At 40.7% G+C, this 27,084-nt stretch overlaps 1 protein-coding gene across 4 annotated transcripts in view; it reads right to left on the minus strand.

The window, feature by feature from the left end:
• The window catches only part of OCA2 (OCA2 melanosomal transmembrane protein), a 504,704-nt gene that overhangs the window by 434,382 nt on the left and 43,238 nt on the right, over positions 1–27,084 (minus strand). For all 4 annotated transcript variants that reach the window (XM_047738795.1, XM_047738792.1, XM_047738793.1 and 1 more), the window contains one exon: positions 25,530–25,798. In XM_047738795.1, coding sequence (XP_047594751.1) covers positions 25,530–25,777 — 248 coding nt within the window. In that variant the 5' untranslated portion in view covers positions 25,778–25,798. The remainder of the gene's footprint in view (positions 1–25,529; positions 25,799–27,084) is intronic.

Genomic DNA, 27,084 nt, shown 5'->3' on the forward strand with positions numbered 1-27,084 from the left:
CTAGGAATAGAAGAGAACTTCTCTAATATGGTAAAGAGAATTTGTGAAAAACACACAGCTAACATCAAATTCAATGGTAGAAGACTGAAAGCTTCCCTGCTAAGATCAAGAACAAATCAAGAATGCCTGTTTTCACCACTGTTGTTCAACATTGTACTGGAAGTTCTAGCCGAAGCAATTAAGCAAGAATTAAAAACATCCAAATTGAAAAGGAGAAAGTAAAATTATCTCAATTTGCAGATGATATGATCCTATGATCCTACATATAGAAAATCCCCCCAAAATAATTGTTTCATCGGAAAACTACTAAAGCTAACAAATGAATTTAGCAAGTTGCAGGTGAAATAGCAACAAAAAGTGTGTTGTATTTCTCCATACCAGCAATGAACAATCTGAAAAATAAATTAACATGATTCCATTTACAATAGTAACCAAAAGAATAAAATAAATTTATCTAATAATAAATTTAATAATTAATTTAATGGTTAATTAAATTAAATGATTCTTTAATTAATGAAATAAATTTAACCAAGGAGGTGAAAGATTTGTTTACTGGAAACTTCAAAACATAGCTGAAAGAAATTAAAAAGACTTAAATAAATAAAAAGACATCTCATGTTCATGGCTAGAAATACTTAATAATGCTAAAATGTCAATTCTCCCTAAGGCATGGGTGCCTGGGTGGCTCAGTCATTAAGCATCTGAGCTTTTGGCTCAGATCATGATTCCAAGGTCCTGGGGTTGAGCCCCACATCAGGTTCCATGCTCAGCAGGAAGCCTACTTCTCCCTCTCCCACTGCCTTGTTTGTGTCCCCTCTCTCACTGTGTCTCCCTCTGTCAAATAAATAAAATAAAATCTTTAAAAGAAATACTACAATCTACTAAAACAATCTACAGATTCACAATACCCCCATGGCCATTTCTGCAGGAAATGGAAAAGCAGTCCTCAAACTAATATGCAATCTCAAGGAGCTCCAAAAAAAACCCAAAACATCTTGAAAAGAACAAAGTTTCAGCACTCAGATTTCCTGCCTGTTGCAAAACTTACTACAAAGCCTACAGTACTATAAACAGTGTGGTACTGGTATAAAGGATATGACATATAAACTTAATGGGGATAAAATTAAGAATCCAGAAATAAACCCATAATTTATGGCCAACTGATTTTTCACAATAGTGTCAAGACTATTCAATAGAGAATGAACAGTCTTTTCAATAATGGGGCTAAGACAACTAGATTCTCACATGCAAGAGAATAAAGGTTGGATCCCTTATACCTTATAAAATAACTCAAAATTGAGCATATATTTAGATAAAACCATAAAATTCCTAGAAAAAACATGGAGGTAAATCTACAGGACCTTAGATTTGCAATGGATTCTTAGATATGACACTGTGCAATGCATGAAAAGAAAAAAAAAACAGATAATTGCACTTCATCAAAATTAAATTCTGTGGTCATTGTAGCTCAGTAAAAACTGGAAAAAAAATAAATTTAAAAAAATGATTCTCTGTGCATTCAAAGGAACACTATCAAGCAATTGAAAAGACAACTCATTGAATGGGATAAATTGTTTGACTCATATATATCTGATTTAATACCCTGAATATATAAGAAGAATCTCCTACAACTTAACAAAAGACAACCCATTTTAAATGGGCAGAGGACTTGAATGGACATTTCTCCAAAGAAGATAGAAGCACAGGAAAAGACTCTCAACATCATTATAGAAAGGCAAATCAAAACCACGAGAGATATCACTCTCACACCACACCAAAAGGATGGCTAAAATCAAAAGAACAGAAAATAATCAATGTTGGCAGTAACGGAGAAACTGGAGCCCAAATACATTACAAAGGGTATGTAAAGTGTGGAAATATTTGTAAAAGATTTTGGCAGGATCTTCAAAAAGTAAAATATAAAGTTATCATTTAACCCAGCAATTGTGCTCGGTAGATATCCAAGATATTGAAAACAGGGAATGCAAAAAGATAATTGTATGACAGTGTTCATTGCAGCATTATGCACAATAGCCAAAATGTGGAAAGAACCCAGGTGTCTACTGGTAGATGAATGGATAAACAAAATTTGGCGTATCCATAGCAATAGAATGTTAATTGCCCATAAAAAGGAAGTTCTAATACGTGCTACAACATAGATGAATTTTAAAAAATATATATTGTTACTAAGTAAATAATCCAGACACAAATGGACAAATATTGCTTGATTTCACTTATATGGAATATCTGGAATAGATAAATTCATTAGAGATAGAAGGTAGATTAGAGGTACTGGGGGCCAGGGAGTGAGGAGGGAGAGTTACTCCTTCCTGGATACAGAGCCCTGTGGAGGAGAGATAAAAAATGTTTTAGGATTAGATAGTGGTGATGGTTGCAGCACATGTAATTAGTACCACTTAAGTATAACAAGTAATTGTATACTTAAAGAAGGTTAAAATGGCAACTTTTATGTTATATATTGCAACACAAGGAAAACAATTTTAAAAACTAATTTAAACCTTGTAACTTATATAAACTAGCATTTTTATACCCATCTCCTAGGTGAGAAGATAACAGAGTAAGTAGATCGCAGAAAACTGAGTAGCTAAAAATGGGTAACGCTGAAAAATAAAGCAATGAGGTTATTTCTGAACTAAGGTCTTAGATCCACACCCATCACACAGATGTGTTCCATGCAGATAAACACCTTGGGCGGTGCATAGGAGGAACAGCGCTGGAGATACAACGCAACTGATGCTGGCCCTGAACCCGGCCTCATCCAGCCCCATCCAGTTCCATCTCTCTCCCATCCTGCCCCTAGCCCCTGTCCTATCCACCACCACCACCACCCGCCTCCCGACAGGTCCTCCTTGGTGTCAGTCCTGCACAACCTGGCACAGAGGCTCCGAGCTGGGTGCAAGCTCAGCTCCACCCGTGGTGCGGTGTCCTGGGCTCTGCCAGGCTCATGCCCACAGCGGAGCAGACCTTGGACCTGGCGTGGAGGTAGCACAGCCAGCCAGGGCCCTACCGGAGGGGTCGAGGCAGGGAGGGTCCCTCTGTGGATGTAGCGTGCCTGCAAGGAAGGCACACACGACTTGAGGCAGGACATTGTGGGGTCTGTGGACGCTTGTGGAGTCTCCCCAGAAGAGATGTGAGGTTATCCAGCAGGTCTTACACACAGAGAAAGTCGTAGCAGTGCGCTGACATCCCGAGGAAAGGGAGAACGGCTTAGACAACTTAGCTAGCCGTCTGCCAGCACGACCACTTTCCAGTATGTTAAATTCTCTAGGCAAGCAACAAGTGTGGTTGAAAAATCTGTGAAGACATATGTCCATCTTTCCCCCCCCCGCCTTGAGGCTTCGCTGGATCCTATCTTATTTTTAATTCGGATAAACCTGATCACAGAAGCAAACATTCCCAGGACCTTCCTGGAAGGGAGAAGGCCAAGCTCCAGAGTAGCCTCTGAAGGGTGGACACACACAAGCTGGGGCTTTGGGGGCACTTGCCAGCAGAGGGCAGGCAGGGCCTGCTCATGTGAGGACTGCACGGTTTCTGTCAGCTCTGGTCCACACGTCCCCAGGTGTGACCCACACTACCTTTCCCACAGCTGTGTATTCTCTGGCACACCATTCTGCAGAATGTTCCAGAATGCATTCTGAAGATAAAAACCAGACTTCTGTAGCTGCCTAACCCCTCTTGCCTGATGGAGATGGACAGAGACCTCTTATCTGATGCATGTCACTGCCCAGTGGCCCAACTGCACTGGGAGTGCTCTCACGAACAGGATCTCAGATGCTGGCCAGATGATGAATGGCCTGGACCATTCACACTCTGCGGCTCCCTCTGAGCCCTAAGATTCAGCTCCTGCAGCAGAATCCTACAAAGCAGTCTCCTGCCCAGTTCAGCATCACCCTTCCTGAGCTTCACTACATTTCTTCTTTGAGCTCAGGCACCAAAGCTCCCCTTGTGAATCCAGAGTCCAAGTCTGCCACAGGCTTATAAAATCACAGATATCAGGGATACTGTGGATTATACACCAGATGGACCCAATTAACTCCCCCAACTAATGTGAGTGGGGAAGGAAATAGCTCATTAGACACTTGTAAACTACCAACTCTCACAGCTGTGTTCTAATTACAGTACATTCACATAGAAAAATAATTAGGCCTTTGCTGATAGGCTGTTCATGACCCTTCTAAACTTGGAATTATACAGTGCCCAACTTCAGTCTAACTACCAGCACTGTTGGCCTTGGGGCTAATTGACCAAATGTTAATCTGCCAGTTAAAGATAGCAATCAGTAAGAGTTGATTGGAGAACATGAAAATAAATCCATAAACCCCCAAAATAATTCCGCTCTATCATATACTCTATAAACTATGAATAGATGCAAGGCAAATAATAATACTATGAAATGTTAGAATACTGTTTCTCCATTTTTCACAGATGTATATGCTTCAAATTAAGAAAGCTCACAAGCATAGACAAAATTCCAAACTAAGGAATATTAAATTTTGGAATTCTGTATTTCATAATAGCCTATAGTTGTTCTTTTGTGAGTATTAACCCAGGTACTGTTCTGGGAAGGAAATAATGAAAAGTGAGTTGGCTGGCCCATCCCCTAACCAAGCAGGTAAGTCTCCATCGTAAACAAGCATAACACAAAGTAAAAGTGTAAAAAAACAGACAGAGGGATACCAGAGGGCTTCCCACAAAAACTGCTAGATGAAGCTTCACACAGAGAATTGAAGGTTAGTCTTCAAAATAGAGTCAAATTTTAAGACATAGATAGAAATGAAAATTTTAAATGGGATTCCACTCTCAAAACTCAGATCCAAAGGCAATTGTCTAATCACCTAAGTTAAGATGCATATGAAAGTATAGTAACATCATAAAATCACCAAAAAGTGTTGTTTTGAGAGACTTGCAGCCACAGCTGCTTCATTACCAGAATACCTGCTATCATTATTGGTACTGTTCATCCTCATAATGTGGAGGGGTCCACCTCTTATGAGGAAGTATCACCAGGAAGCTGCCCTGTGAGTGAGCCAGGGAAAGACGACCATGGCCACCAGCTCACCTTCACACTCCTAGGAAGGAGAATGTCTTAGGAGATATCAGGGTCAGAGAGACAAGAAAGCACTGGCATTACTTCAGCAGCCTGACCTAGAGGATGCCATGCTGCTTTCATCCCAGTAGTGTGTCACACTACAACTCTCTCCCAGCCTGAGTGACAAAAATTAGACCACTTAAAGTAGCTTGGCTATTTCCAGATGTTTCTCATAGTATCTCCATACTGCCCAAAAAGTGATCACTGTGCTGGGCATAGTTTCTCTTCTCAGAGCTGTGATAACTACCTCCCTTCAACCTCCTGAAATGAGTCTGGGCTCTTGCTAGTAAGGTCTCCAGAGTCCAAACATACTACCTGTAGCCTATGAGGTTCCCCCCAAGAAAGAGAGGTCCCCCTCAGGACAAGATCATATTCATAACTTGCAACCAGCCAAGCCCATGCTGAGCATTTATTTCTGTCTCATAATGCTCATGTAACCACCAACGCGGATTATTGGTACACCCACCTTAAAATAAAGGGAAGGAGACTGAGACCTGGTGTAAGCAGCAGCCCCAGGTTTGATTACAGGTTGCAGGGCACTGAGGTCTGCTCTCAACCACCCCTCAGACAAGCAGACCATTCCTGCTGCACTGTCTTCTAAACCCACAATTGCCCAGGCTAATAGAAACAACTGTGCTGGGGGGCGTCTAGGTGGCTCAGTGGGTTAACCCTCTGCCTTCGGCTCAGGTCATGATCCCAGGTCTTGGGATCGAGTCCCACATCGGGCTCTCTGGTGAGTGGGGAGTCTATTCCCCCCACCCCGCCTGCCTCTCTGCCTACTTGTGATCTCCGTCTGTCAAATAAATAAATAAAATCTTAAAAAAAAAAAGAAACAACTGTGCTCATGTATGACATGTATAAATAAGTATGCATGTGTATGTATATGTGAATGTGTATGCATGTAAATATGTGTATATATGTGTCTCTTATACATGTGTAAATGTGTTATGTATATACTGCACACATGTATATATATGTGAGTATGGATGTAATGTATATGTGTATAAATATGTTCATATGTGTGAATGTGTGTGCACATATGCATGTGTATACAGGTGTATGTCTAAATGTATACATGTATGTATAAATGTGTGCATGTGTATATATGTATCTATATGTATAAAATGTATATGTGTATACATGTATAAATATGTGTCTATATATGGATGCATGCAAGTGAGTGTGTATGTCTGTGCATGTATGTGTATATATGCATGCATTCTCCTATTTATGGTGGCCCTCCAAAGGTAGATGCACAGTCCCTGTTGGTTGAGCAGCATAACTATGGCCAGGAGGAGGATATGCCCCTGTTTTCTTATGCGTATAGCACCTCCCACACCTATTTGGATTGACCTGACCCCTCATGACAGTGACATTTGCTGACCCTTAGGGCAGATTCCTGCCCATATCCTGTCAATGGCCACCAATGGCCACTAATCCATGACACAAGGCCTCCCAGTGTGCCTCCAAGGTACTGAGGCCCCACCTCTCAACCCAGGACTCCTGGGATGGCCTAAGTATGGGTGGAACATCAGGGGCACCTGTCTAGTGAGCACTGTATCACTGGGGCTTGTTCTCTACCTAAGCTCATGTACCTCCACAGATTTATACACCTGGGTCATGCTTGGTGGAAGTGAGATTGACACCTAGCATGACATCTTCCTAAGAGGAGAATAACTTCCGCCACAAACAAAGCATGAATCCTATTTTGAGAACATCTCTCATCAATACCCAATACAAACTCTCAGCAGAGTCAGGAGGACAGTGGACTTCAGATGGGCAACTGGAGAGAGGACACTACCAAATCACCAAACCACTGATGCTTAGCCTGCCTGCATCACCCAAAGTTGTCTCCAGAAGGAATGCAGGGTTGAAAGAGCCCTTAAAGGTACTCTCTGCTTACTCAGCATGGCCAAGTTCTGCAGAAACCTGCAGACTGCCTGCTCCAAGCTCAAAATAAGTGGATAGGCAAAGGAAATGTGGCTGCCCCAGCATAGCTGTCTGTCCCATGGTGGTGGGGATCACCTCCCTCTCATCCCTATTCTTGGCTCTACCTCATGTCTTACTTCACCTAGATGGGGTGGTGGGTGTGAATACAGTCCAAGCCCTTCCTCCTTGAGTGAAAGACCAGAAGGAAAAACAACTCTTCCTGGGGGTTGGAGCAGCTGGCAGCCTGAATAGGACCATGATCTAAAACTTTCAGCCTTCAGAATTGTGAGAAATAAATGTCTGTTGTTTGGGCTACCCAGTCTGTGGCATTCTGTTATAGCAGCCCAAGCTGACCAAAACAGTGGCTAAGATTGGGGTTACATGGTTCATTTGGGAGGTCACCCCATGAGACCAGCAAAGCAGTAAAGTTCTCATGAATCACAGTCATCCTAAACTACAGCAGTGAAGCTCTGCTACCTGGAGGCTCTACAGTCCATCAGTGCCTGCCCTGGCTCCAGGCCCAGTCATGGAGCCCTTGAGACACCCAGTTTCATGAGGTCAATCTTATGTTACTGCCATAGTTATAGATATCCCAGCCCAAAATTACATATATATTTATTCCATAGATACTTATTCAAGTACTTTATGCTATTATTCTTTTCTTAAAGATTTTATTCATTCATTTGAGGGACAGAATGCATAAGAGCGGGCAGGGAAAGAAGCAGAAGGAGAAGCAGATTCCCCTCTAGCTGGGAGCCCAAGGTGGAGCTCAATGTAGGGATTGATCCCAGGACCTGGGATCATGATTCAAGCTGAAGGCAGATACCTAACCATCTGAGCCACCCAGGCACCCCTCATGCTATTATTCTTTACACTTAAATATAGACTTTATTTTGGTGTAAGATTAAATTTAACTTTTTATTCCTCTTCAAAAGTATGTCTGGTTTCATAATATGAATGATCCAAACTTTATCCAATCACCTGAAATGTTAGGTTATCAAGTTAATTTTCACACATAATTTGGGAGTTTAATCTGTTGTTTCCTGTTATTCCTGCTTTAGTACCAAGTTACTGAAACTATGGTAGTTTACAAGACAAATTTCTCCTTATTCTTTCTTATTTTTCATGTTTTTCCAGATGTCTTGCCTTGCACTTAGATTTTTTTTTTCACACTTTTATCTGGAAAAACATTTTATCAGGTTGTAAAATGATTGTGTTGCTCTCATTTTTTTATTCATGTCAGCATGACTGACATCCTAACATTCATCTCAGTTTTCTCCTGAAAGCCACTAACTGCAGAAGTTCTGGAGTTTCTAAAGCTTCCTAAAGTCTCTTGGAGTTTGCCTTCAGTGTAGGTCTTGAATATTCATAGGAAGTATATTCCTACAGGTTCGTTTGGAGTGGCATTCTTAATAGGAAAATTCCTGTATGTTTTCCTAGTATGTTTTGTGGAGAATGGCTCCTCCAAAGACTCCCTCTACTCACAGTCAGAAGTCTATTGAAATCAGATGTCAGAGGCTGGGATCAGGGATGGAGTGTGTGTCTTGAGTGTGTCCACTGCAGACACAACAGAAACCACAATATGGAAAGGCCAGCACCACCAAGAAGTGCCATCCCATGTCACCGAGTACTACACAGTCCTCCTTCCCACTCGAAATCCCATTTCAAATTTACCTCCCAAGTCTGGGTTTCCTAAACTGTACCAAGAACACCAAGAAGGTGTTTGCCACTGTATGAAGACTAGGGTACTGTGCCCTTAATAAATTCAAAGGTGCTGAATGCCTCACTCAGAGTCAGGGATGGAAAAGGGAAGGAGGACTGGAGCCTCCTGCCATCTGCATATCTCTGGTGAGCCTGTGTGAGCTGTGGCAGCCCAGTGCCCTCTTGGACTCCCTTCTCTCCCGAGAAATGACCAGCTCAGACAAGGGAGCCACTATACTTCTAGAAGAGAAAAGCCTGTGGAAATGCATGTGTTGTTGGGTTTTTATTGCTTTTCTGAACACACTTCCTCTATTGCAAGTGAATGACTGGTGGTCCAAATGAAACACATGCTTCAGAAAGATAGGATTTGGGCATAACAAGTTTGATTTTTCTAAGAGCTTCAAACAGATAATGTATTTAGACTTTATATTTTACCAATATGTTGAAAAAGAAATCATTTTGAAACTACTCAAGTCTTTAGTGCTCTTGGTTCTCCTTATTTTTAATTCACAGGAACACCTACAGGAGATATGATCCAATGCTTATAGAAACCATCTTTTAAAAGCAATGATTCAACTCCATGAAACTCAGACATTGCCTTGTGATGCTGCTTTGGCCCTCAATATCATAATAAGAGCTTTCCTGAATCCTGAAGAAGCTCCCTCTGTCCTTGTCAGGACCCATGTGGCAACTTGGCCCTCCCAAGACATCCTGGAGACCAGTGGGCCTCTCTTGCTGCCCAACTACCATCACCACTGTAGCCTGCTCCCGGCAATACAAAGATCCCCTGGAAAATACTTGCTCCTTGCCTGGAAATGGTCTTTCTATACACTCCCCAAAACAACTGGCTCAGAAATACATATACACACATCTCTTCCATTCAAATATTTAATAAGAATTTACTATGCCAGGTGGGTGGAGGGCAGACATGAATAGGACAGGCTCCCTACTTCCAGAAAGAGGGAAATTTCCCTGGGGTGTAATCAATCTGAGAACAAAGCAGAAGGTAGATATGGCCACTGCCACAAAAGCACAGGTCGGAAAGTCATTATCCTGTGAGAGGAGTGGGATTTTTTTCTCAAGAAACTCAGAAGTAAACTCAGAGGGGAACATAGATTGTCCAACAAAATGACCCCTCCCCAGATAAATCTAACTAACATCTCCAGAGCAGGCCTTGAGACACAAATCTACATAAATAGCTGCCATACATGGAGAAGCATTGTACCTCATCCTAGGTGGCAGGGGATGGGGGTGTCACGTGGGGCCCCACCCAGAGCTGCGGTGCTACAGCAAACTGCCCTAACCCACAAATGTCTCCTCTTACTGGACCAACAGACATTTTCTTGGGGACCTATGAGGGTCTGAAAAACAAGGGAATCCTGACCCTCTAAGCTTGAGGGTCTGCCCAATGGTGAAAAAATGATGTTGGGAAAATGCTATTCACATATATATATATCCACTTAAACGCCAAAGGCAAACTCATGTGGTTGGGGTGGGGGGTAATCTGTCTTTCCTTTGATGAGAGACAGAGCTCTGGAGCTCATCCACCACAGCCCACAAAGAAGGAATAAAAACCAGAGGCCAAACCTAGCCAGCTGCTGTCCTCACCTCTTGCACTTGCATTTCCTTTGAAATCTTCCCTCTTCTGTGGTGAGATCTTTATCCCCTTTTTCTGAGTTCACCTTCTTTCATTTGCCTCTTACACAGAGAAGAAGAGGGGGGATATGGGAATGCAATTGTTTCCTCTGCATCTGTAGGCAGTGCATCTCCAAAGGCACAGGAAATATGGAGTGGGGGCAAGCTGGCCTCCAGACCCCCTCCCCCGACCTGGCCATCCTCATGTCCAGCACCCTTGTGCCTCTGCATTCTCATCCCCTGGACTCACATTCTGATCCCCCTTAAGAGCAAACTGGGACACTTGGTTCAGTGGAGCAAGGCTAACACCAGAGCTTTCCCCTACACAAAAGGCCCACAGTGGTTCCCCTGGTTAAGTAATGCTATGCCACTTCTCTATTTTTTTTAAAGATCGCTTCTTGTGATTTTATTTTTATTATTCTTTTGGATATATAGTAATAATCCTGCCAACCAAAATACTATTGTCAAAAGCACACAGGAAAAAAAATGAAACTGTTGAGATTTAAAAACAGCTCCTAAAAAATATTAAAAATTAAAAAACTGCTCCTTTTCATGAATTTGGAAGCTAAGTTTTTCTCTTTTTTTTTATGTTTGTCTTGTTCCAGAAAAGATTTAATGATTCTTGCAAGGCTATATAAAGATATAATAAGGTTGCAAATTTAAAATTGAATATTATTCAGCATTAAAAGGAAGGAAATTCTGCAATATGCTACAACATGAAGGTCAAGAAAAACATACTAAGTGAAATAAGCCAATCACTAAAAGACAGATACCATATTATTCCACTTATATGTTGTACCAAGAGTAGTCAAATTCATAGAGGCACAAAGTAGAATAGTGGTTGCCAGAGATTAAGGAAGGAAGAGAACTGGGAGTATTTAAGGGGTTCAGAATTTATTTTACAAGATAAATAGAGGTATGGGGGTGGACAGTGGTGATACCTACACAACAACGTGAATGTATTTAATACTGTCAAACTACACACTTAAAAATGGTTAAGATGGTAGATTTGCCATTATGTGTATTTGCAGTGTGTCTGACAATGAGTTTTGATTGTTATGTAAGTGCCAGACATTAAGCATTTGATTGTTGAAGCACCTACTTCAAAGACATCTACCTCAAATAAATACACTCTCGGCTACACAACTAGATAAAGAGCCAGGTGGCCCTGTATCCAACAAGTTCCCCTTTTAGAAAGCTATGGTTCATCTAGATAACTGACCATTTGACTAACCACTTGCTTCCCCCTTCCTTGCTTTTACTGTTGCTTTTACGTTTTAAATTCACCAATAAAGAGTAAACCTGTGTAACCTTAATACACCCCCCTCTTGACCCGAATAAAGGCAGACACCCAGGTCCACAATCCCTTTCTCTCTGTCTACTTTCATCCTTGCTTTTCGGCTCCAGACATGCAGCACACCCTCCAGGACTTGTGAGTAATAAACTTTGCTTTTTCAAAGTTCCCTGATGGTTGCTGCTGAGGTGTATCTTGCAGTCCTAAGAACCACAAGGGCAGGTCCAGCCTCAACTTTGACTGCAATTAAGGAAATGCCTGTAGGGGTTGTCACAAGTAATATGGAGCCAAGGGAGTGCCTCAAACATTGCTTACCAATAACATCACCATCGACAGGCTGAGTCTGACACAAAACAGCATATTAACTCAAGAAAAAAGAATAAAAATCTTTTTAAAATTGGGACAAAAGGATAATATAGAAATTGAGACATAAAACAAGGAGGACAGCTTAAAAACATGGGTGAAAGATGTCCAAGCTCCACCTGCAGGTCACCTCCAGCTCTCCAGCATTCCCCCTAATCCTACTTGAGACTGCAGGCCCCCTGGTGGTCCTAATGGGCAAGTGCATCTCCAGCCTTGCACATCTGGTTTCCAGCTATGCCCACTCAATCCACAGAAAGTCCACATCTCTCTCAGACCTACCTCAAACCTGGATTCCCAGCACAGCTCTTCCTCATTCCGCATAGCTTCCTACCCTGAAATTTTTCTGGCATAAGTCAGAAGTGTCCCTCCATTTCCTCAGAAGGTCACCCTTGCACAAGACCCTCAGAGTCTCAACCCTGTCCCATGATTCCCAGTTGCTTTGGCCCCTAGTGGGGTGGAGTAAGTGGGATTAGGTGTTTTGAACATCTCTCTATCCATGCCCTGCCCTAGGTGGCTGAGTTTTTCCCCCTGGGACCTCCTAAAAACCCCAAGATGAATGGCATTTCAAAGCTTTTTATGACAATTGAATTGCTATTCAAAAAACAGTACATCAATAGAAAACAAACTTGCATATCTATGAGGAGCTTTAGGCGTGCTCTCCAAACCCACCCTGTCAGTACCCCAAGCATCAGGGGGGTGCTCACCAGGAAGGTGCTCACCAGGAAGAGGAGCCAACAACTCCTCTTTCCTGTGAGACCAGTGCAGTGTGTCCTTGGGAAGTTGAATAGGACCCAGGTGAAGCCCAGGATAAAGGAGTTCACCCAACATGCAGGCCAACCCTCTGAAGCCCCCCCAGAATCACAGCTGAGGAGCAGGCTTTCTACCTGCCCTTAATGTTCTGTATGGTTTAGCAGGGTCCTGAAGTGATGGGGAGGAACATGAACAATTGCACCAGCCCTTCCATAGAGTCCAGGGTCAGGCAGGTACATAGGAATTAGGAAGCTCTCACCAAACGTCTGTATGAGAGGCTTGGTGAGGAAGAATTGAATATCCACCCAGAACACAAACACTCAGGACAGTGGGGAAGTATGGTCAACCCTTCTAAAGAGAATAAAAAGTCCTGGATTCACCCATAGGAGTAATATCAAATACATAACCCTAGGACAAGAGGGGTATGGTTTATTGACTGCCCAAGTGATGTGGACACAGAGCACTGGTTCCCACCAAACACAGGACACAGGCAGAGCAGGTAACATTTCAGAAGTGAATGAGGTTTGGAGATGGTCAAGACCATAGGGGCAGGTGACACAGCGAGGCAAAGGTGAGGGAGGTGAAATGTCCTAACACTGGAGTTTTGGCCAGCATGAAGAGAGAAAGGACAACAATGTCACTTGTTGTGACCACTGCATATTAGACAGTGCTAGAACTCCTTCCTTGAGTACAGGGAACCAGTTCAGACCTGTACATTCTCTGGGAGACAGAAAGGAGGACACTCACTCCCATGCCCCCAAAATAACAATGAATAGCACCCCTCTTGCAGACCTGTGGGACTGGAAGAAGTAAGAAATGTAACATGCCAAAGCCCAGCCCAGTCTTGGCAGACGTTTATCAGAGTCCCTGTAGTAGTTAAAGGTTGTCCTATGGTGACAAACCCCTGAGGAACTGATATCTGCAGACAGCTCTGCTAGTACTGGATGAAAAAGCATGTTCCTACAAGATGCAAAGAAAGTGCAGTGATGCCTGGCTCCCCTCCACCAGGAAAGGGATTCATGCAGGACATAAGAAGACCACATGTTTGTACAAAATGCACCTCTCTGTTTAGAAGTTGAAAAAATTGCCATCTCTGAAGATGTTTGAAAGGAAGCACGGTCCCTTTGAGCTCAGGACCCTTCCTGTCCCCAAATAGAGTGCAAGAGAGCAGAGGTGAAAGACTGGTCCCCTAGGCACCCTAAGAACACTGTTTCCAGAATGATAGGGACCACACAGGGCAAGGGCAGCAGAGAGATGAAGCCAGTCTGCATTTGGAGGACATTCAGGTAGTTCTAGGGAGGGTGGGCTCAGGTCCAGCAGCCTTTACTATAGGTCTGGCCAGGGACCAAGCAACACCCTTAAGTGGAATTCCTCCTGATCCAGGAGTGGGGACAGGGCAGTAAAAACTTCTCCCCTGCTTATATACCCACCAGTAGAAATGATGCTGAAGCCACTGACATGACTCCTTAACATAACAGAAAAGTACATACATTGTCCAAGTACAATTTGGACAAAGAATTGCCCAAATTTATACTGTCTTAATTTGCTGTGAGGAACGACAAGAGCAAATCCAAGAGCCAACCCTGGCTTCCATCCTCTACTGATTGCATTTCCCCTTACAAACCCCCACCAAAGCCACTCAGCAAATCACCAGGAGAGAGCAGCAATCTTGCTGTGCTCATTGCCATTACAGATGTCCCTGTGTACTTCACACCATGATCCTACCATGTGGAATGGATAGCACAGAGAAGAGTGGATCCAGCCCAGGTAGCAGCCTGGGTGACAGAGCAGCCCTGCCACAGAGACAAGGGTGGGAGCCATGGGGTGTGAGCTCAGAGTTGGAAGGATAACCCGAAATTTTCAGAGTCCAACCCTTCAGATTCACCAGCTTCATCCAGCGTCAGCAGACAGTTCTGTGCACATAGCTGAGACACAGAGTTGAGGGTATTCAAGACCGGTGGCCCAAATTCACTCCCTGAAGTAGGAGATAGGGCCATCTGCTGGAAGAGAGGAAACATGGAAAATGTAGGGAAGGTTTGAAATAACGGCCATGGATCATAAAATGGAGAGTACAGAATCAACTCATGAAAAAATGGGTTGCTCCTGGAAAGCCTGTGAGGTGGAAATTTGTAAGTGTAAAAATCTGTAGTGGGCATTCTCTGTCAGTGCACTCAGCACACTGAGGGTCCAAGTGGAAGAGCCAAAGCTGAGGTACAGCTGGGAGAGAATGCACAGGTGGCAAGAGACACAAAGTGACACAGCCCTGGGAACAGGCTGGAAGAAGAGGAAAACACACCCTTGGGGACAAAAGGAAAAAAACAGCATGTGTGTGAGAGAAGGCTGGGAAGCTTAAAGAGCTCAAGGAAATGTTGGGCATAAGAGGAAAAGAAAGCCAGAAGGGCAGGATGCCAAACAGCTTCAAGGCACACACAGGCAAAGACAGTCATGGGCATGAGCCAGTGACACTGAACATAGAAAAAAGGCACCAGGGGCAAGGAGGTTGAGGGAACTTCAGAGTTGGAATTGCCCATGAGAGAGTAACTCATGACAATGATCATTAATGGAGGAAAAGGGAAAACAAAGACTCAAGTGTCAAAATCCTCACAGGGATGCAGTAAATGACCAGAATACCAAAGATGCCAGCCAGCAAGGGAAAAGATGCTAATGAGCACTTAGATAATTTAGTACCACCATAATGAAATTTTATTCAAACAAGAAACCTCAATAGATGCTAAAGCTATTGGGTAAAAAATCAGATGATGAATGAGACACTGATATTTCCACAAAGTATTAATTACAGAAAGGAAAAGAGCAACATCACAGTGCGGAAGCCTGATAGACATCATCTCAATCAAGTGATCAAAGTGAAGAGCAAAAGTAATGGCATATAGTGAAATCAACACCACCTAACAGGATGAAATGAGAAGGGCACAGCATCACTTCTCTGATATTGCTGCCAAAAATGCATATCCTGAATCCAATCAGAAGGACACATCAGGAAAATGAAAATGAAGGAACCTTTAATAAAATAACCATACCCTAGTCTTCAAAAGTTTCGACATCATGAAAGTTAGGAAGAGATTTAAAAAAAAAAAAAAGTTCCAGACTGAAGGAGATAAAAGAAACATCACAACAAAATGCAATATGTGCTTCTGAATTGAATCCTTTGCTATAAAGGCTAAGCACCATTCAGAGAGTTGGCAAAACTGACTGAAGTTTTTAGATGAAGGGTATACAGGAGTTTTTCATATTATTCTATAAATTTTCTGTAAGATTAAAATTATTTCAAAATAATAATTTGTGAAAGCCTAGAAATAAGTCTAAAGTGAGAAAAAAAGAATAAGCTAAAACTACTCATGAATCTAAGTAACTAAGGAGATTAAATGATATTCTACATAAAACTATGTTAAAAGTTTTAAAGACTCCACAATGTTTTTTGCTTCCCGGTAATAGTCTTTTGTGGATTTTCCATCATATTGACCCAAGGGAGGGAAGAGCAAATACCATCTGAGAAGGAAGAATGTTTGAGCAGAGTTAGGAATACACAACCATATCACTTCCACATGTTTAGCAATTAATTAACTCGAGTTCTATAAGTGGACCCCCCATTCATTTGATAAATGGGAGAATGGGATGCCAATTAGTAGTTGCTCAGCCTTCTCCTATTTTAAACAGTCTATTTTTGTCTACATTCATTTAATTGAAGGTTCAAACTCCTGATTAGGAGAGTTGTTCCCCTTCAAAGAAATGCCACACACACACAATTGCACTCCATGTTGAAAAGGTTATGAGAACAAGCTCACACCTACATGCCTCTCATCACAACTGTGCTACTTCCACCACAATCTGGGGGCACTGTACAAGCTTCTAGTGCTCTCTTTATTATCTGTCCTACAAAGTCCTCACATTTTACTTTTCTGATCCCTGTGAGACTCCTCAGGTGTGCTGGCAAGTGGGAGTTGTAGGTCCTCAGCACGTCTGCCCAGAATTGAAGACCAGGGTTCTATTTCAGACCACCTACATGGGCACCTCTTGAGCAATGCTGACATACCCTCTCAGTGGAGCATTGCAAGCAGTGGCCAGCCAGACCAGCACTTCCCTCTCAGCCTTGCAAGCTATCACCCTGACGTTATGCATTTTTTTTAATTCTAGCCTGAAATACAAATGTGAACAATGACTTGTTTCTAAGCCAAACCCAAACTACCTGTACTCTTGCAGAGACAGAAAAGTACTTCCACTTAGTATCTCAAAAATATTATCTTTATGAGATGAGATTTTCTTTTAAATAAAATCAATAGGAGATAACAGTAGGAATGGTAGAGTAAGAACTGGTAAAAATTTTCTCTTCCATATAAAGCAATGATGGGACTGGAAGAGATTATGCTGAGTGAAATAAGTCAAGCAGAGAAAGTCAATTATCATATGGTTTCACTTATTTTTGGAGCATAAGAAATAACACGAAGGATATGGGGAGATGGAGAGGAGAAGGGAGTTGGGGGAAATTGGAGGGGGAGACAAACCATGAGAGACTATGGACTCTGAAAAACCATCTGAGGGTTTTGAAGGGGTGGGGGGGTGGGAGGTTGGATAAGCCTGGTGGTGGGTATTATGGAGGGCACATATTGCATGGAGCACTGGGTGTGGTGCATAAACAAGGAATTCTGGAACACTGAAAAGAAATTTTAAAAATAAATAAAAATTTTAAGAAAACAGGCAAAAATTGTCAGAATAATATTTTCAGAACTTTAAAAATACCAATCTAAAACAATCCAAAGAGCACTTATTGAAAAAAAAAAAAAGCTGAATCATTTTTCTCTTTTTTTTTAGGATAGTTAACACACAATATTACATTAGTTTCAGGTATGCAACATTAGTGATTCAGCAAGCTTATACGTTATGCTATGCTTAACATACTCGCAAGTGTAGCTACCATCTGTTACCATACAATACTATTACAATTCCCATGACTTATTCATGGGAAGCCTATAATTCCCACTTCCCTTCACCCATTTTGCCCTTCTTCCACCTCCCCCCCATCCAGTAACTATCAATTTGCTGTAGGTCTGATTCTGCTTTTTTTGTTTATTCATCTTTTTTTTTTTAGATTCCACATATGAGTGAAGTCATATAGTATTTCTCTTTCTCAGTCTGACTTGTTTCAATTAGCACAATACCCTCTAGGTCCATCCATGTTGTCACAAATGGCATAATCTCATTCTTCTTTGGAGATATATAATATATCCTCTGTCATATGTGGAATTTAAGAAAGAAAACAACTGAACATATGGGAAGGGGGGGAGAAAAAAGAGAGTAAGGAACTTCTCAAACTCAACACCCCAAAAAACAAATAATCCAGTCAAGAAATGGGCAGAAGACATGAACAGACACTCCTCCAAAGAATACATACAAATGGCTAACAGACACATGAAAAAAATGTTCAACATCATTAACCATCAGGGAAACTCAAATCAAAACCACAATAAGATACCACCTTTACAACAGTTAGAACAGCAAAAACTAACAAAACAGGAAACAACAAATGTTGGCAAGTATGTGGATAAAGGGGGAACCCTCTTACATTGTTGGTGGGAAGGCAAGTTGATAGAGCCACTCTGGAAAACAGTATGGAGGTTCCTCTAGATGTTAAAAATAGATCTACACTATGACCCAGCAATTGCACTACTAGGTATTTGTTCCAAAGATACACGCAGTGAAAAGAAGGGGCATGTGCACCCCAATGTTCATAGCAGCAATGTCCACAATAGCCAAACTGTAGAAGATGCCCTTCAACAGATGAATGGATAAAGAAGATGCAGTACATATACACATGGAATATTACTTAGCCATCCGAAAGGATGAATACCCACCATTTGCATCAACATGGATGGAACTGGAGGAGATTATGCTAAGTGAAAGAAGTCAAGCAAAGAAAGACAATTATTATATCATTTCACTCATATGTGGAACATAAGGAATAGCATGGAGGACCACAGGGGAAGAGAGTGAAAACTGAAGGGGGAGAAATCAGAGAGGGAGACGAACTATGAGAGACTGGGGACTCTGGTTCTGGGAAACAAACTGAGGGTTTCAGAGGGAAGGGGAGTAAGGTTAGGGGGTAACTAGGTGATGGATATTAAGGAGAACACATGTTGTGATGAGCACTAGGTGTTATATGCAACTAATCAATCATTGAACACTACATCAAAAACTAAAGATGTACTATATGGTGGCTAACTGAACATAATTTTTTTAAAAAAAGATAAAAAGAGAGAGAGAGAGGTAAAGAAGCCATAAGTGACTCCTAACATCAAAGAATAAACTGAGGATTGATGGAGGGAAGTGGATGAGGGATGGGTTAGGTGGGTAATGGGTATTAAAGAAGGCATTTGTTGTGATGAGCTCTGGGTGTTGTATGTAAGTGAGGAATCACTGAACTGTACTACTATATGTTAACCAACAAAATTTAAATTAAAAAAGTAAATTAATTTTTTTTAAAAAAAAAGAACATCTCTGTGCATAAACAATGAATTCTGGAACACTTTTCAGTGTTCCAGAAATTTTTTTTAAAAATGAGTGCTAGAGTAGGGAAAAATAAAAAAAGAACATCTCTTTCAACTCTGTCAATTCACTAAGCTAAGAGAACAGAGAATTCCATGGCAACACACAGTAAATGGTACAGACTCAAAATTTATTCAGGAAAGTCACTAAAGAGCAACAACAAACTTTAGGAAAGGGGACAAATTTCCATCTTAGGGAAGAACCTTAGGCAGAAACTTTGATTTCCAGAGTTTCCACATTATATCACCTAAAATATCCAATTTCAGTAAAAACTTATGAGACATGCAAAGGAATGCATGGCCTGTATATAGGGGAGAACATGGTTAAAAGACACCCTCCCTGAAGAAGGCCAGACATTGGATTTCCTAGGCAAAAACTTTAAATCAGCAATTTTTAACATGTTCAAAGAACTAAAACCTTATTTAGTTAGTTAGTTATTTTGAGAGAGAAAGAGAGACAGTGGCGGGGGGGGTCAGTGGGGAGTGCCACGGGAAAAGGAGAGAGAGAATCTTAATCAGGCTTCACACATAGCACAGAGCCAGACACAAGGCTTGATCTCATGACACTGAGGTCATGATCTGAGCCAAAATCAAGAATTGGACCCTAAACCAACTAAGCCACTAAGGTGCACCAGTCAGTCATATCTAAAGAACTATATGAAAGTATGAGACTGTCTCACAAAATAGAGAATATCAATAAAGAAAAAGTATTAAAAAGAACAAATAGAAATTCTATCATTATAAAGTACAACAAATGAAATAATTTCACTAGAGTGGCTCAAAACCATGTTCAGAGAGAAAGTCTATCAACTAATAATTCTACAGACAGTAAAATGACTCCTAAGAATAAAGAAGAGAGAAAAATGGCAATCTGGGAAGCTCTATGCCTTCATTCCCCCACAGAAACGTAGAAAGAAAGATGGACAGATGGACGGAAAAAAGGAAGGAAAGGAGAAGGAAGGGAGAGAGAGAAAGGAAGGGAGGAAGGAAGGAAGGATGGACCAGAAGCTTTCTGAAGCAACTTTGTAGGCGCTCTGGAAAACTCTCAAAGGTTTACAGCAAACAAACAAAAGCCTAAACAATAAAAAGCATTTTCAAAAGACTAGGAAAGTTTGGGGACATTTTACTCGCTTTGACCCACACCCTCCCTGGTATGGAGGTGATCTGAGTCTTAAGCAGGTGGCAGTCTTGTTCTCAGTTCCCCCAACCCTTCAATTTAGAGGGACCAAGAAAGACTTCACTTAAAACATATTGAGTATGTCCATTCTAAGTTGTCCGGGGGCTATTTGAGAGACTCATGCATGCTGAAATTTGTTCATCTCTGTTTCACATACCTCAGAATGCAAGCAGGAAAAGCAGCAGGACCTCTTCATAAAAACTTCAAGATGGGCTACAAACTCACAAACACCTGGGGCAACAGACTACAAGTGGAGATACACAATAAATCATCTAAGGCCAGAGAAGAAACTGGGGTAAAAGTCTCTGAGAAATTAGGATATTCAAAAACAGCCATGTATACAAGGAAATTTAGAAAGACACACATATACACAGGCCAGACAAATGCTCAAAAAATTCCTGAGAAAAACTTAAAGTTTTACCTCAGGCTGATTTCTAACTCAGAGGAAGTCCAGCTCAGTGTAAAGAAAGAAAAGAAGGGCTGGAGGTTGAGTTCAATCACCAATGGCCAATGATTTAATCAATCATGTCTACATAATGGAATCTCTGTTTAAAAAAAAAAAAAAAAAAAAAAAAAACCTAAACTAAAAGACAGGTTGGGAGAGCTTCCAAGTTGGTAAATGCATTAAGTTGCTGGGAAGGTGGTGCACCTGGAGTGTCCACAGAAGAATACCTAGTGCCTAGTATTTATCCCAAAGATACAGATATAGTGAAAAGAAGGACCATATGTACCCCAATATTCATAGCAGCAATGTCCACAGTCAACAAAATGAAGAGGCAACCCACGGAATAGGAGAAGATATTCACAAATGACACTACAGACAAAGGGCTGATATCCAAGATCTACAAGGAACTCCTCAAACTCAACACCCAAAAAACAGATAATCATGTCCAAAAATGGGCAGAAGACATGAAAAGACACTTCTCCAAAGAAGACCTATAAATGGTTAACACACACATGAAAAAATGTTCATCATCATTAGCCATCAGGGAGATTCAAATCAAAACCACACTGAGAAACCACCTTACACCAGTTAGAATGGCCAAAATCAACAGGATAGGAAACAATAAGTGTTGGAGAGGATGTGGATAAAGGGGAACCCTCTTACACTGCTAGTGGGAATGCAAGTTGGTGCAGCCACTTTGGAAAACAGTGTGGAGAGTCCTCAAAAAATTAAAAATAGAGCTACCCTATGACCCTGCAATTGCACTACTGGGTATTTCCCCCAAAGATACAGATGTAGTGAAAGAAGTGCCATCTGTACCCCAATGTCATAACAGCAATGACCACAATTGCCAAACTGTGGAAAGAGCCAAGATGCCCTTCAACGGATGAATGGATAAAGAAGATATGATCCATATATACAATGGAATATTACTCAGCCATCAGAAAGGATGAATATCCAACTTTTGTATCAACATGGACAGGACTGGAGGAGATTATGCTGAGTGAAATAAGTCAAGGAGAGAAAGTCAATTATATATGGTTTCACTTATATGTGGAGCATAAGGAATAACATGGAGGACATTAGGAAAAGGAAAGGAAAAGTGAATCAGGGGAAAGTGGAGGGGGAGACAAAAGCATGAGAGAATGTGGACACTGAGAGACAAACTGATGGTTTTGTGGGGAAGGGGGGTGAGGGGTGGGTGAGCTTGGTGGTGGGTATTAAGGACGGCACGTATTGCATGGAACACTGGGTGTGAAACAATGAATCTAGGAACACTGAAAAATTAAATTAAATTTTTAAGAAAGATACAAATTCCCCCAAACTCATCATATAGATTCAACGCAGTTCCAATCAAAATGCCAGCAGAGTGTTTTTAATTGACATAGTTGTGATAGTATTTATACAGAAAGGCAAAGGGCACAAAATACCCAAAGCAACATGGAGAACAAAGTTGGAGGACTCACACTATTTGATTTCAGAACTTTCTACAAAACTACAGGATACAAAACAGGGTTGTATAAATACATGATAGTCACATTATCTATATCCTGCCTTGTTTCACAAAGATTTTAATAGTGTTGGGAAAACATTTACTAACCAGTTTGTACACAGGTAATGTAAATGATCTGAGAAACTGCCCCTAGACTTCCTGGAAGTGAAAGGACAAAAGGGGTGCAAAAGGCTACAAACCTCTGCCTCCTTCCCTTCTGTTCAGAATTAACAGCAAATGATCAGTTTCCAAGGGGAATGTTCTCAGAGAGTTCAAAAATATGAAATCCCAAATAACCTTTTCAGCAAAATTGCTTAAGCAATGTATTTGTAGCAACTCATAACATTCTTTACTTTCATTCTCTTCATAAACTAACCTGTAATAGTGAGTTTTAAATTCTCTGAAGCTAAAGAGTTGGTTGTTTTTTGCATATCCAGTGATTTACATCTTGCTTCATCTTCATTAAGTTTTAAAATCTCTGTTTTATCATCAATATGAACACATATCTTTTCATTTCATACTTATTTTCATTAAATAAGAAATGCAAAATGTAATGAATCCCACAAATAACCTTTAAAAAGATATGGTGACTCTCAGAGCACAGGATGTGACTCTGACCTCTAGTCTGTTGGTGAGATGTTAGCAGACATGAGGTGGCAGAAGTTTATGACCAGCTTCCACACCAGAGTCATGAATCCTTTGGAAGGACGAGAGGTAGGTGGCCCATGAGACCCCTAAGTTAGCTGGCAGCCAAACCTGCACTGGCATAAAGAGTTAGACTACCACCCTACAACCCACATGGTGAAGTTTGTGTTTGGGGTCTGCACCATTATTCTGGCAAGAGATAGCTGAGGTCAATACAGCTTCCAGAGAAGATCTCCAGCCCCAGCTTCCCTACAGTCTGCCATAATCCAATCCTACATGGAAATTCTGGAGGTACTCCTTCACCTTCCAAGGATGCCCTTAATTATTCTTGCATTTCAGACCTAAAATTATTATCAAAAACTGTACTGGGTTTGGTTTTTATTTTTTGGTATGTATTACTATATTTTTAAGCACTAAAGAGAGAAAGATGAAAGAAGAGAAGGAAAGGAAGGGTGATTTAAAAATAAATTCCAGGTTGGTAAAGGACTAAATCTAAAGAGCAAAGTTTAAAACTTTTAGAAAACAGGAGAAAATTTTTATGAAATCAAAGAGGAGGTTGAGTTCTTAAAAATATCTGAGTTTTAAAATACTAGCCCCCAAAAAGAGCACAAAACCATGAACGATTTACAAATATAATCATATTAATACCTTATTAAAATAAAACATAAATGGGGCACCTGGGTGGCACAATTGGTCAAGCATCTGATTTTCAGTTTCAACTCAAGTTGTGATCTCAGTCATGGGATCAAACCCCACACTGGGCTCCATGCTCAGCATGGTATCTGCTTCAGGTTCTCTCTCCCTCTCCCTTTGACCCTCCCACCTGTGCACGCTCTCTCTCTCTCTCTTTCTTTCTCTCTAAAATAAATAAATAAATCTTTTTTAAAAAATCATAAATAAAAAGAAAAGATGATCTTCTGGTTTGGAGAAGACCCTGCAACACAGGACCAGAGAGGGTTAATATGAAGAATCTTAAGAAAAAGAGAGAGAGAGAGAGAGAGAGAAAAGTATAAACAAATCATTGGAAAATTGAGCAAAATGTACAAGATGGCACATTATGAAAAACAAACCTAACTGCTTAGTAAACATGTGGGAAGAAGGTCTGCTTTTCTGGTCAACAAGGAAATACAGATTTCCTTGCAAACCATGACATAGCATATCACATGTATCACATCTTCTCATGTTAAAGTCCCCTGGCACCCAAAGTTGGAAAGGTGAGAGGGTAAACTGACACAATTATGAATCTGGTACATCTAATAAATCCTAAGGTACAGACATTTTAGGAACCAACATTTGTTATCAAGTAGAGAGGTACTCTAGAGAATCCCCCCCACTCATACCCCCAAAAATCTATACAAGAAAACGCATTGTAAGCAGTTTTTAATAGCAAAATACTAGGGAGTGGGGTAGACACTGAATGGCTACCTATAGGAGAAGACATATAAACTGTGGGATATTCAGATACTGACGTTTTAAGTGAGCACTCCAAATGAATTAACAAGAGCTACAGGGAGCCACACTAACAAATCCCAAAAACAAGTTGGGCAAAAAAAAGCAAGTCAATGTTTAACCATTTGCAAGACAAGAGCACATGCTATTTAGTGATACATAAACAGTAATAGTATGAACCTGCACATTGGTGATATCAACGGTAAACTGGGATAGGTGCTACCCTAGAAAGGAGTTGGGGACAGGATCATGGCAGGTGGTGGGGCTGTACACCACACTTCAATGTATTTCTATGATGCTTTGCCTTTTTCAACATTAGACCACTGGTACTGTGTAGATCAAGTTCTGGCTGAGCAACTGCTCTGAGCAGGACTTATTGCCTGTGGGAACGAGGACACCCAGATCTCAGGGTAAACAATATGTCCCTACATGGGTATGAATTGACACTTATAGGATGCTTTTTATATCTATTCATTGGTTTTACTCTGATAAATATTTAAGGGTTTATCAAAAGTTCCTTTTAATGTAATCTAGATTTTTCTAACATGAAAAACGATATTCAACTGATTCACTTGACATATTTGTAAGAACAATGCATGTTCTAAGACATATATATATATTTTATATGTATATATATCATATATAAAATATGCTTATATATAAGCATATTTTATATATAAGTATGTAAATACTATCCTTTTTAAAGTCATGTAATACTTTTAATGCCTTAAAATAATATAGCAAATGCAAATTTCATGCTAAAATCTCTATTTTTATAGAGTTTTTAGAGTTTTAGAGTTATGTTAGCCACATTTTAGAAAAGGCATTCATTCAAAACAGGCCAGGAAAGTGCTAGAAGGATTCTTGCATTTCTTGCATAATATCTGAAAATTTTCCCACAAAAAAATGGAGGAACTATGCTTACAAAAAATCCAGTATTTGTGAATTCCACATTTATAAGATAAAATTCTTATAAATTCACCTCCGCTCTGTGAGAAATGAGTCAAAATCTTGGTCCACAGAAGCCCAGCAGCTCTTTCCAGCTGCCCTGCTGGGATAGGGAGTTGAGGGGTCTTCCCTGTTGACTCCACGCTGTAGCCTGCAGTTGCTGGTGGCAGGTCCTGCCAGCTTTGGCCTTCCCAGGACAGCACACATGGGAGCAGATGTCTGATGTAACTCCATCTCCAGCACACCAGAGGTCAGCCCACTGTCTTTGTTCTCTAGATGCATGTTCTGTTGTCACTCTTCTCACTAGGTCAGTCAGAAAGAAAGCACTGTTGATGAAAAGCAAACTGGGAATATTGTTTGCACCTTGAGGAATCCATATGGAATCCAGTCGGTCTCTCTCTACCCTTGTTATTTTTTGGCCTCTTATAATGGGGCCCTTCCAGTGTTCCAGCATTCTAATATCACATGGGAAACAGTGTATGCTCAACTCTAAGGATGAACATTGTAGCACATTTCACACTAGTCATGACCTAAGTATTCAACAAGAAAGCATTAGTTAAGTAAGTTACAATATGTGCATAGTATAAAATACTATACAACTAAAAATGCTCTAAAAGGATACTGATTTATAGTGGGAAATATTAAGGATATAGAAAAACACTGATAGAGCAGGATATTTTTCTTGAAATAAATATATACATAGCATATGCATAGAACGGAACACCAAAAAGACCCAGCCTCCAAAACATGACCATCTCTGTGTGGTAAGGACTTTCTCCTTTTCTTCTGACTATGTTATGGTTTTATGGGTTTTTGCATCCAGCAAATTAATACTTTTGCAATGAGAAAATAATAATACTTATTATAAAAATGAAAACAATTACTCATTGAAAGTAATGCAGTAATTGAAAGTGAAATTAAAAAAAAAGTTATGAGGTCCTACTCTTTGGATTACATTTCTAACCATTACCATTTTATTCTTTTACATTTGCCAGCTTCCCATGACCCCAGCAATGACCTCTGATTTGCAGCAAAATGGTTTGCTAGCAAGGGTTGCTATGAAGCCAAAACTCATTGTGCGCTTTGGTTAAGGAGGATTTGTTCACAACTATAGTTGGAATGGGTACAATACATGGGCCTGCCATTCTTTGTGGCTCACTCATCAGTAAGGAGAAGGTAGAGTGTTAGTAGAATGTGCCTCTATCAAAAAATAAAAAAACATTTTAGTTTCATGCAATTGTTTCCATTGTCTAGTAAGAACAAAATCCACATGCATGTATGAACTACAGTATACAAATTGTACAACTTTCCTGATTCTACCTACAAGTTAATGCTCTCATATTTGTATTTAAAATAATGATTCAGATTATGAGACTGAAGCTGAGAACATTTCCCTTAAGATCAGGAACACGGCAAGTATCCCCACTCTCCCCAATATTGTTCAACATAGTACTGGAAGTCCTAGCAACAGCAATCAGACAACAAAAAGAAATAAAAGGTGTTCATATTGGCAAAGAAGAAGTCAAACTCTCTCTCTTCACAGGTGACATGATACTTTATGTGGAAAAAACAAAAGACTCCACTCCCAA

Source organism: Lutra lutra, chromosome 7, assembly GCF_902655055.1.
Source record: "Lutra lutra chromosome 7, mLutLut1.2, whole genome shotgun sequence".
NCBI lineage: Eukaryota > Metazoa > Chordata > Mammalia > Carnivora > Mustelidae > Lutra > Lutra lutra.